This window comes from Cryptosporidium parvum, chromosome 8 (genome assembly GCF_000165345.1).
Source record: "Cryptosporidium parvum Iowa II chromosome 8, whole genome shotgun sequence".
In the NCBI taxonomy this organism is placed as follows: Eukaryota; Apicomplexa; class Conoidasida; order Eucoccidiorida; family Cryptosporidiidae; genus Cryptosporidium; species Cryptosporidium parvum.
Window position 1 is genome coordinate 223701 of NC_006987.1, and position 12434 is coordinate 236134.

The following is a 12434-nucleotide window of genomic DNA, read 5'->3' on the forward strand; positions in this document are numbered from 1 at the left end:
AGAAGATTTCTGATTATATAAAGAATTGAATCATTTAATAATGGATAAATATAAGTATCTATAAATTTTAATATTTATCTTGGATATGAAGAAAGTTGATCGCAACCAATAATATTGAAAAAAAGGAAACGTTGCATTAAATTGCAATTTAAATTTTTATTTATAACCTGGAATTTTTAAGAAAACATATACAAAAAATTTCAAACAAAATTAACATTAAATTATTTGATTAAAACAGGACAAGTTCATTGTGACTAAAATTAACATTTTCATCATTTTTTTTTTTTCCTCTAAATGGTTAAAATTCTATGGGTACCTGTAATGCAAATTTTATCAATGATAAATATGGATTTCCCGCCTAATGTGGGGAGTTTTTTGGGCGGGAATTGCATTATCGGGAGATAATATATTACAAAATACCGAGCATGTTAATAAGAGAATAGATTATCCGGTAAAGCGATATGATGAAGTAGACTTGTAAGTAATCGTTAAATAGAGGAACATATATACAAATAATATGAAAAAACTGTAAGAATGCAAAAAAAGTAAGAGGGGGTAGAAGCAGCATTGTGAATAAATAAGAAATACGTATAGTGGACCAGAGATAAATAAATTAGTCAGTTTAAATAGGGACAACAAATAAGTGAAATAAAGATATAAGTTTAACATCTGAATAAGCGTTTGAAAAAGTAATTAATAATATAAATAAAGTTAAAAGCGGAAATTCAAGTCAAGTCTAGTAAATTAAGAATTTATTGCATATATACATAATGTATATATGTAAATACTAAATATATGAGTTGATTTATATTTGAATATATAAATTCAAATATATATTCAAGCATTATATAAATATACACGTATCATTAATATTTAAAAGTAATATATTTATATGCGTATTACTATTAATATAGCAAGTATTAACTAGTTAATATAATTTATCAATCCAAGAAATATCCCTCACACAATCAAAACAGTACATGATTTATGGTCGTCTACTAGATGTTAAGAAAATATATTGAAATATACATTTAGTGGAGCTGAAAGGGAACAATAAACAAGAAGAAGAATTAATTACCCAGAGGCTGGCTAAATATCTGGATAGTTAAAGAGAGAATAATAGCCTCACATTTTTTTTTTTGTGAAAGCAAGCACTGTGAGCTTAAAGAAAAGAACCTCATTATTTGGTAAAGTTACATTAATTGTAAATATTTTCATCCAAGTGATAAAACGAATCAAGATTTTTCTCTCTTTCCTTCTTTTTTCTTTCTATCTTTTTTATCCATTCAAAGATTCATTCAAATATTTAATATTGGAGATTCATTAAAGAGAAGTGTATTAAGTGGAAGATTAATAGAAAGAAGCCAGATATTGAAATTATTGCTCATTAAATAAGAAAGTTCAATGTATTAATGGTAATTAACTGAAATAACGCTTTGAAAGACTTATATAATAAAGTAACGCTTTTAATACTTATTTGTAATATAGAATAACTATAAATCGTGGCATTATTTTTAAGGAGTAGGTTTTTTGGAAGTCAAAGACTTTGTTAACAATGGCAAGCTCTATCCAAAAGGGACATTTACCTATATCAACATCTTCATCATCATCTTCATCATTAACAACAACTTCTTCATCAATTCCTGCTTCAAACACAGGAGGAACAGTCAATGTGGGGCGGGGTGAAACAGAGGAATTTGTACATTTTTTGTTTAGGGAAGGTTTCCTTGTAAAGGGTTCGCGCATGGAAAGCTATGATTTTCATTCAATTACTCCTTCTCTCTCATATCTCATCCAAAAAAACTTTGAAAATCCTGCGAATGGATGCCACACAATAATTTCTACTCATTCATCATTGGCTCTCAAAAGACAAAATCATTCAACCCAAAGTAAAAACTTTAATTTAATTCCAAAGCCTGATAATAAGGACGAAAACATTGATGGAAACTCACAAAAGATTTCTACTTTACCAGTATCTAAGCCTTTAAATGCTGAAACTCCAAAACAATTTAAAGATTGGCGCGCACATGATATCGGTATTGGATTTTTACTATATGGAGAGTCAGTATGTTTCGTTTTGGCGCGCATGATAGAATTGACATATGGGAGAGTTGCAAATAATGGAGTTGTAACATGCTGTGTGTTGAGCCCAAATTCGAATTGCTCGGAGGATGAGTCTCAACACTTTTCAGAAGGAAATTTAACAAAGCCATCGTTGAATACTGATACTGAATTGAAGGATGGTGAGACTTGCATTAATAGAAGAATAACAAAATACGGAATAGTAGCAGGCTCTCCTATTGGAATTCCTGGAAACATGTTTATTTTGAATCCATATTTGGAGGTTGGAGAAATCAAGACTATAATAGAAATAGAAATTATGAGTGCTAGCAGTATAAAGCAAGTTTTTGCTTGCAGGCCAGATCTTGTTGAGCTTGGAATGACCAATTTTGAGTTGTCAACCAAAACTCCATGCTTTTTATTGGCAGTAAAATGCAGCATTGATCTAACACTACCGATTTATGTTTATAAAAGAAATCTTGAGTCAAATTATTGTTCATTGAGAGTAGCAAAAGAGGGTAGTATGGTTGTTGGTAAGGACTTTCAAACTTCAATAGAGACTTTGATGAGTCTTTATACATGGTTGAAGAGTCACTTGCTTAATCCCAAATCTCCATTTTTTGACTTAGATTATGGGAAGTTTTACTATACTAGAGCATTAGAATTGCTTTCTAATATTGAATATATTATAAGAGTTTCAGGAGGAACTGAAAAAACAATTTCTACTCTTGGAGGGAATATCAATTTAAACGATGTGGGATTAGGTATTTGCGGTGGAGGAAGTGGATTCTCAAGACACTTAGGGATTTCGAAGCTTGGAACTCCTAATTCAAGATGCTCAATTTCAACAGTTGCTTCTACAAATACTCCTGTAAGCATTGGAGAAGTTCAGGGTGATTTGATTACTACGAATAATAACTTATGTTTAGGAGGAGGGCTTTTATCGGTAGGAGGAACTGGAGGAGGTACACCTGTTCAAGGAGGAATTACTGGAAATCCTGGGCCCCAAGAACCTTCTATGACTGAGAAAGTCTTTAATAGTAGTAGTAACAACGATAATAATCCTCCCTCTGTTTCAGGTAGAGGTAAAAGAAGTAATGTTAAATTTACCAATACAACAACTCCAGGACAAAATTCCTCTTCTACTATTAGTACACTAGTTCCTGGTACAATTGTTAGATTTAGATCCCAAATTCCAGTTGATGCTAAGCTTATTCAAGGCGTTCCTGAGACTGATTACTTTACCCACGTACAACAAGTCTATTACCATTTCCAAAAAGGAGAATGGAGAGCTGTATATGGTCCCTCAAAAAACAGACAACAGAAATCATTTTCTGTTAACAAGTATGGATTTTACGAAGCTAAACGACTTGCTGAAGAATGGAGACTTCGTTATCTTTATTCAAATCCAAATGGACCAAATGGACAACAGAATGGCGCCTTTGGTAAATGCATGCGATGCGGAAATGGCGCGGCGGGAAATTCTGGTTCATGCGGACGTTCTACATGCGTAAAGTCAAGTGTGGAGTGTGTTTGTAAATATAATTCTAATGGTATATATGAGGATAACCGTGGTTCTGGAGGAGGTGCAAGATGTAGAACTGGGAGGAAGCGAAGGTCATCTAGGGTAGATATGGAGAGGGAGGCAAACGGAGCAACGACTGCAGGAGGGCTTGTTGTAACTTCTATGCCAGGTTGCATTCCTACGAAAGTATTAAATAAGGGCAGTGGTGTATGTAATTTGAAAGATGTAAATAACTACACACCGAAAGTTGGAGAGGTATTGAACGAGATTTCGACAATTTCCACAGGAAATTGCCATAGCACTAGTGGTACAGGGGGGGGGAAAGGAGGAGTTTCCGAGACAATGATCACAATAGAATCGAGGTCTCCAAGGGTTGTATCTCAGAATGGAGAAGGAGAAGGAAGAGCTGGATTAGTGGAAAATTCTGTGTATTCCACAATGGATGGGATGATAGCATTTGGTAATGCAGAATTTTCAGCTTCTGTTACTGATCAGAAGCCATGCCCTGGAAAAATTCCCATAGTTTCAAGCCAATCTCCAAAAAACAAGTCTATTTTGCATCCTTCCATTTCTGGAGTTAGTTTTGTGGGTCCTGAGCCAGGATTTAAAGATCATCCTATACAACAGAAGATTTTGGATATATCAGCTTCTTCTACTGCCTCTACTACTCCATCAAGTACCCCAGGAGGATTAGCTGGAACGTGTATTTCACTAGGTGGTTTGGGGTATGATCAAGTTCAAAAGTCTTTTGAAAGTGATGAGTTACTAAATAATTCATCATATGGAGGAGTTGGAGTATCTGTAGCTACTGCTGCATGCGGAGGAGTTAGAACTACGGGTACTTCAAAGTTGGCTTCATCTCCATCAATTGGACAGATAATTTCCTCAGCAAGTTCTACTGCAACATCATCTTCTACTTCTATGATGATTCCAGAAATTTCTTCTCCCTCAGTTTCAACTCCTGTTTCTATTGGAGTTGGTTCTTGTTCAACCATTATTTCTCCAGAAAAACAATCATTAATTGGGGTTGGAACAGTGGTTTCTGGCATGATGCATTCAATTTCCGAAACTCCCTATTCAGTTGCTCCAGGTTCTTCAAGAGAAGGAATTACTTACTCAGTTAAATCAGGTTTGGTTGGGTTAGGAAAATCAGGAAAGACTCAATCTTCGCCTTCATCATCATCATCATCGTCATCTTCTGCATCTTCATCTTCACAGGGAAATGGAATATCATCAAAAGGGCCAATAATGTTTACACAATCAACTCAAGGAATTTCCATGGGATTTCCAGCATCGGGAAATACTTATTCTGGACAATTTCCCAATGCTATAGGAATTTCAGAATCTTCTTATGGGTGTATTTCTCCAGTTATTGAAGATAATTGTTGGAGTTCTTCTGCAAACAATGAAGCAATGACTTCTTCATCTATGAATACTAATTCCAATTTAGTTAGTTCCGTTGGCAAGTCAAACAATAATACTAATATTGGTGGAACTATCTCTACATCCGCTACATCTAATTCTAATAACAATGCTACTATCGGTACTAGAAGTGTTAATAACGGCTCTACTGTTAATAATAATGCAGTTCCAATACTGAAAACTAATGAAAATGTAATTAGTACTAACACTTCTCAAAGCAATGAGAGTTTAAGTATTGGAGGAGGTTGCCTCACAACGGGAACTTCTGGAGAAAGTAGTAATACAAATTGTTTGAGTACATCTGGAACAGAAAATATTTCGACTTCAGTTGTTGGATCTAGAAGACCTATTGAAGAATGCTCGAGTAATCATAACGAAGATAACTCTAATAGGAACAAAAGTAGAAATAACAGTGAAAATGAGAGATCAGTTAATGGTGGAAGCATAAATGTAAATAATGAGAACTCAGATCGGAGAAATGTTAGTTCTGATGTGAACCGTAACAATGGAAACCCATGGTACAAAAGAAATGCATGGGATGAAGACCTTATAATAGATTCATTCTTTGTTGGGTAATAATTGAGGATTATCTATATTTAGTGCTAGGATGTTTGTCTGAATAGGGAGTTTAAATTGGAAATAGGGAGTAAAGGTGAACATTGCACCAACAAGTATTGAAGCAAATTACTAGGGAAATACAACTTAGAAAGGAGAAGTGAAATCCTAAATAGTGTGAGTGATTTACAGATTTCTTAAGTTATAATTATTTAAAGAAAAAACAAGGGGGTAGGAACAAAAATTAAAGTCTTATAGTATACCACTCCTATCATTATCTTAAATACCACAAATCAACTGTTGGCTTTGAATGGAAATTTTTCGGTTTCACTGGTAAGCCTACTTTATTTCACTGTTGCAAAAGCAGCATATAGTAATATTAGTGCTAAGATTATTAAATACTAGAATTTGTGTTTAATATGAACACATTTCCTTCATCTTGAAATTTAGTATAAATCATCAAAGTATGTGGTTTTTAATATCTCTTTTTCTGATGTTCCTTATTTTGGCGTAGTGGAATCAAACTTAAGGATAATTACGTGGAAATTAGAGCACATTACTTTGAGGGCTTTTATTAGCTCATAGAAAATTTTGGAGCGGGAAAATTTAATTATTTAATGCAGGTTTTTCATCAGTCTTGAAACAGAGTGAATCTGAAATCAGAACGATAATTCCGTTATCTTAATTTCCCATTCTGTTCTATTATTTAAATTTGAGCAGAATACAGTACACTAATGTATACATGAAATAAAATACGCGATATTTATGGAAAAGTATGTCGGTAGAATAAAATTGGCATCAAAACTTTGTATTTGAGTTATTTTCACGCATTACATAATACTTGATAAATTAATCATCCAAATATAATTAGTTAATGCTTATTTTCTCGTAAAAAATGTTTCTTTCAACTACTTTTGTTCCTTTTTTTTTTCTGCTCATTAATTAAAATTCCCAAGTTTACCGCCAATACCTGTGCTTATTAATTTGCATGCAAATAATTTGTAATAGTGGGCCCAATCGGACTTTTGCCGCCCAAAGAGGGTCGGCACACACTGGCCCGCCCATGGAGAAAATGCATTTCTGTTAAGGTATGAAGTGAGAAGGAAGTAGCAAGAAGAATAGGAATAAGGAAAATATAGAGGTTAAAAAGGGGGAAAGAAGAGAAAGAAGGAGTAGGATATTGGACAATATCTAGACTATTATAATAACTTTTTGATTTTTTGAGCATAAACAAAAAATATAGAAATTACAATCATTGGTTTAAAAAATAATTAAGAGAGATATTAATAGTTTGGAGGGAAGGAAGAATAGAAATTAGAAGGTTGAAATAAGAAGAGTTGTAAAATTATTATTGAACAGCTTAAAGTATTTGCCAGTGTTATGAGTATTTTATAGGGAAAATGCCGATAATGAAAAACAGAGATGCTGCTTTTAATTACGGATGCTTGATGGCAGAATTAAAGGAGAAGATGGTTTTATTTAGGAATAGGTTAAATAAGGGAGAGGAAGAAAATCAGGAAAGTTTCTTAAAAAATAACTCTCAAGATGAGTCAAAAATAGGTAGGGACTCCTTAATTTCAGAAAATGAGCTAGATTTTTCTCTTAATATTGAATCTAGTTCAAAGAATACGTTAGTTTCAGATAGGATTATTCAAGAAGATAATACGGAAATTATAGTTGAATCAGGCATTGAGAATGTGGATGAATGCAGAATAGGACTATCAAATGATTCCAAAGTATTTCCATATCCGATATGTTTCGTTTCTAAATCACTTCCAACTCCTCCAAAAGACTACAACTTAAGAAAAACAGGAATTGATTTGAATAAGAATAGATGCTTTCAGGGAGAGGATATTGAATGCAACAGAGTATCTAAAAAGTTAATGTTTTTAGTAGAGAAGGAGAAGAACGGAGGTAAGGAGGAATGGTGGAAATTTAGAAGGGAAAATGATAATGATGATAACTATAATTTGTTGCAAAGCCAAAATTTAGGTGAGGCTATTGATACAGAAAAGAGTTTTCCTAATAATAATATTACTAACAAATTGATGCAAGATGACAGCAAAAATAGGAAAGCTAATCAAGGAGAGCTAAGTTTAACTCAAAATATTATCTCTTCTCAATCAGATACAAACATTACTGCTCAAAAAGGAGAAGTAATTGACAAAAATAGATTACTTAAAAATAGTCAATCTATAGAGAATATTAGAGGTTTTGAAGAAAATATACCTTCAAAAATGGAGAATCTCAAGCATATTCAAGCCTCATCTGTATCAGGTCTAAAAAAAGATAATATTGCAAGTGATAATGCCACCATAAAAAATAGCAGCGAATACAAAATCAACACAAATACTCAAATTATCTGCGATGTTAATAAAAATGGAAGTATTAGCAGAAAAGAAACTCAAATAAATCCTATATTTAAAAAGAAAAGCCAAATATTTCAACACAGAGGTAATATTATTACTACTAGATACTATAAAATGGCATCCCAACTTAGAGTAATAAGTTAATATAATATATATATTTATAATTAAATATTAATGAATAACTTGATATATATTTATATATAAAAACACGTTTTGGCGCCAAGTATACCAAGTTATAATATATAAACTTTGCAAGGCTTGAATGTGAGAAGTTTTTGAATGAGCAAAGGAAAATTTTCTTTTAGTTTAGGAAAATCCAAAGAGAAGGGGCCAAAAAGTCTGGGAAATGTTTTTTTGGGGGAAAAAGTGTTTGAAAGCGAGAAAGATGAAAATAATAGTGCAGAAGACTTAGGCTCAAAAAACTCAGATAATTTTCAGAGTATTAGCACAAACTATGAATACAAAAAATCTATTAAGTTTTATAATGAACATCCAGAGTTACTGAAGGACTTTGACAGGTCAAATAAGGTAAAAAGAATAGAAGCTGAGGATGAAGAAGAGAAAAAGGATGAGCCAAAGAAAGCTTCTTTAGGTAAATCAAAGTATTTAAGCAGAATACAAGAGTATGTAGAGTTGAGAAATATTGAAAAACAAGAAATTCAAGAAGAAAAGATTCAAAAGGAAATAAAAGAAGAAGGAAACACTCAAGTATTTATTACTGATGCATATAAAGATGTTTTGGAAGAAAGAAAAAAACTCAAAAATTTATTAACAAATAGGAAGTTATCAGAAGGTGAGGATCCTAGGATTAGTGGGCCCTCAAGTATTTTTGAAATGAGACTTTCCCCGTCAACGAATGAATTAAACAATGAAGAAAGCGATAAACAAATTGCTTCAGGTAGTCCAAAAGAAGAATTGAATATATATAATGTTAATTCAACTAATAGTTCCACAACCAAAGACTATTATGTTGTAAATGATGACGAAGTTTCAAAAACTAGCAAGGATTTGAAACTTATTAAAATACAACAAGCAAGAGAACGATATTTGCTTCGAAAACAAAATAAAAATTCAGCATAATACGAAATTCACCCTAGCCAATGAGCAATGATTATACTATATTTGAATTGTTTTCAAATAGATTAGTTCCAATTAAATTTTTTTTCCTTCAATTTTTCTGTTTCCAATATTTGCATGTGCATGTAAACTATTTGGCGCCAGCGCCAGTTAACACCGGTATTGAAATTTAATTATTAACGTAATGAAAAATAAAAAGAGGAGCCAAAAAATAATTTAATTTGAATTAAAGAAAAAGCAAAAAAAAAAATTTTGATTAAGTGGGGAAAAATAAGCCACTTAAAATTACTTTACTTCGAGATAATTGTGAGAAGATTTCTTACTAGAGTTTGAGGTGGAGAGTTGTAACAGAAAGGATTCAAAGGAAAGGACCATTCAATTGCGTAATTCAATAAAGGGGAGGTAGTCAGATCCTCTTTGGATTTGTAAATAATTGGAAAATAGGTGGAAACAAGTGATTACAGAACTTTTTAAGAGTAAATTCTGTGTGGAGAGAGATAGAATATAGTTTTCATAAATAAGTATATTTATACTCTGTTAAAAAGATATTAAATAGTAGAACTTGGATATTCAAAGGCGGATGCAGAACAGACAAAGATGAGTGGGGAAGATGAACATAAGAATACTTTAGCAACTTACGCTCAAAAAGTTAAAGAGCATAGGGAACTGGAAGTTAGCTTGAAAAAGAAGAGAATGGAGATTAGGGAGCTAAGCAAAGTATATGATAAGACAGAGGATGATTTGAAGGCATTGCAGAGTGTGGGCCAGATAATAGGCGAAGTATTGAGACATTTGGATGATGAAAAGTGTATAGTAAAGGCTTCAACAGGACCTAGATATGTTGTAGGATGTAGATCAAAGCTTGATAAAAGCAAATTAACATCTGGAACTAGAGTTGCTTTAGATGCAACTACTTTGACCATAATGAGAAGACTTCCAAGAGAAGTTGATCCAATGGTTTACAATATGCTTCACGAAGATCCTGGAAGCGTAAGCTACTCTCAAGTAGGAGGATTGAATGAGCAGATTAGGGAGATAAGAGAAGTTATTGAGCTTCCTTTGACTAATCCTGAGCTATTTAAAAGAGTCGGAATCAAGACTCCTAAGGGAGTACTTTTGTATGGGCCCCCAGGAACTGGCAAAACTCTTTTGGCTAGGGCTATGGCTTCATCCATGAATTGTAACTTTATGAAGGTTGTTGCATCAGCAATAGTAGACAAATACATTGGAGAAAGTGCGAGAGTTATAAGGGAAATGTTTGGTTATGCTAAGGATCACCAACCATGCGTTATATTTATGGATGAGATTGACGCTATAGGCGGAAAGAGATTCTCCCAAGGTACTTCTGCTGATCGTGAGATTCAGAGAACCTTGATGGAATTATTAAACCAACTGGATGGTTTTGACGAACTTGGGGCTGTCAAAATAATTATGGCTACAAATAGACCTGATGTGTTAGATCCAGCTCTATTAAGACCTGGAAGACTTGACAGAAAGGTTGAAATTCCTCTTCCAAATGAAACCTCAAGAGTTGAAATCCTCAAGATTCATTCCTCTAAGTTAGCTAAACAAGGAGAAATAGACTTTGATGCTATTTGCAAGCTTTGTGATGGCTTTAACGGAGCAGATATGAGAAATGTTTGTTCAGAAGCAGGAATGTTTGCAATTAGAGCTGAAAGAGACTACATTATTGAAGAAGATTTTCTCAAAGCAGTGAGGAAATTGGCTGAAAATAAGAAGATGGAAGGGAATTTGGACTACGAAAAGGTTTAAAAAGTAGATTAGATAACAATTTTAGTCATTTTATTTTATTTAAATTTATTATCTAACATTTGTAACTTCGTTCGATTTCTCCAAATTTAAATCTAATAACTAGCTAGACTCAGACTTCCAAATCTTCTTGCTAATTAAGAATTGAAAGTTTAAAACCAAAGTAAATATGGAGAGAGTAAGTTGGATAATTACTAAAACTGTAATCATATAAAAATTTGGGCGGGTAAAACATGCATTTTTAAAAGCCAAATAGTCTTGTGTGGGTAAACTATATAAATTTGGAGCAATTGAATCAACATTGCAAAATAACTTTAGGAGATGATTTCCAAACCAAACAAGCGAGCAGGACCATGAGAATACAAATGTTGAGTAGAACTTTACTATTAAGGAGATTAAAATAAGCATTTTACTGCAGGATAAGGAGGCAATGTAGCCAAGAATACCAACTAATATAGCAATTAAGCCGGAATGGGTAGCAGCGGCAAGTACGGTTCTATAGTAATAGTCTACTTGTGATTTTAGGTCTATGTTGCTTTCTGCTGAACTAGAATATCTGAATTTGAAAAAATAAAGAATTAATGAAGCAACAAGAGCAGCGTTTCCTATATATGCAATAGAGTAATCAAGAATTCCAAGTCTTTGAGATTGAATGAAGTTCCCAAGATATTGTCTTCTAACTACAAAGAGTTCCATAACAAAGTTAGTTGAGAGGTAAACTGAGTAGTAAATGATAATGAAATAAAGCTTATTTAGAGCAAAATTTGAAGTTTCAATAATGAGGGTAGATTCTCGAAGTACCATAATCTCCTCTAAATTGGATCTACAATTTACCATAAGCTTTACCATGGCTGTAATTATGATTGGTAAAGAAATAAATGGAGATTGCCAAATAAAAACTTGATCAATAAATAACTTGGATTTGAATATGTTAATCCATCTTACTATGATTCCTTGTTTAAATAATATAAAAAGTATCCCAAAAATACAATTAATAATTAGCTGAGTTGCCATTACTGTAGTTGTTATAATGGTCATAATATTTGCTTGTTTTACATAATTAGCAGTTTTTTCAAAACCATTTTTATTTTTTAAGAACTTTTCTAATTCATATTCCTGGTAAGTAATGTATATTCCAAGAATTATTGAAGAGATTAATAGTAAATACTCTGCAAATAGAAAAATAGCCTCTTTTTTATCAGTATACTGTCGGATAAACTCCAAACTAGAAACACTGCTTTTTGCAGAATTTAAACTTCCAATATTCAATGCAACAAGGTGGCAATCTTCTTTCAAGTTTACTTGGACAGTTGGTTCTGAGTCATTTTCTGTAAAGTTTTCAATTTTTTCATCAACCTCTTTTAATATAGGTTGTTTAACTAACACATTTTCCAACTCAATCTCACCTTCCTTAATTGATTTTTGATTTTCCAAAGAATTCATTGATAAGTCTTTTTAATTAATCAAGTTTTATTTGCAAATAATATGTCACAATATATAGGTTAATTAAAGTAATAAGTTATTCTTAATGTGTATTCAAAAAATTTTTCTTTGAGCCTTAAAACACTTCTTGAAAAAAAATCACGTCCTCTTATAATAATCTTTAACTATTATTCATCAATTATATACTTTAAATATTCGTTCATATTCAAAAT

The 12434-nt window shown here is 32.4% G+C and overlaps 5 protein-coding genes across 5 annotated transcripts; 4 read left to right on the top strand and 1 right to left on the bottom strand.

Moving 5' to 3' along the window:
- Positions 1-1555: 1555 nt before the first annotated feature.
- On the top strand, positions 1556-5584 carry cgd8_810 (hypothetical protein; the record flags this gene model as incomplete). Its single annotated transcript, XM_626990.1, has 1 exon — positions 1556-5584. One exon carries the CDS (start codon positions 1556-1558, stop codon positions 5582-5584), a length of 4029 nt encoding a protein of 1342 aa, XP_626990.1.
- Positions 5585-6963: 1379 nt separating this feature from the next.
- Positions 6964-8076, top strand: cgd8_820 (hypothetical protein; the record flags this gene model as incomplete). Its single annotated transcript, XM_626991.1, has 1 exon — positions 6964-8076. One exon carries the CDS (start codon positions 6964-6966, stop codon positions 8074-8076), a length of 1113 nt encoding a protein of 370 aa, XP_626991.1.
- A 135-nt stretch (positions 8077-8211) lies between these two features.
- Positions 8212-9012, top strand: cgd8_830 (hypothetical protein; the record flags this gene model as incomplete). The annotated part of the gene is made up of 1 exon (XM_626992.1): positions 8212-9012. The coding sequence occupies one exon, from the start codon at positions 8212-8214 to the stop codon at positions 9010-9012; it is 801 nt and encodes a 266-aa protein (XP_626992.1).
- A 549-nt stretch (positions 9013-9561) lies between these two features.
- Positions 9562-10782, top strand: cgd8_840 (26S proteasome regulatory subunit S10b like AAA+ ATpase; the record flags this gene model as incomplete). The annotated part of the gene is made up of 1 exon (XM_626993.1): positions 9562-10782. A coding segment is annotated over one exon (1221 nt), but the record flags the coding sequence as incomplete, so codon positions are not given.
- Positions 10783-10881: 99 nt separating this feature from the next.
- Positions 10882-12222, bottom strand: cgd8_850 (predicted membrane associated protein with 8 transmembrane domains; the record flags this gene model as incomplete). The annotated part of the gene is made up of 1 exon (XM_626994.1): positions 10882-12222. The coding sequence occupies one exon, from the start codon at positions 12220-12222 to the stop codon at positions 10882-10884; it is 1341 nt and encodes a 446-aa protein (XP_626994.1).
- Between the last annotated feature and the right edge of the window lie 212 nt (positions 12223-12434).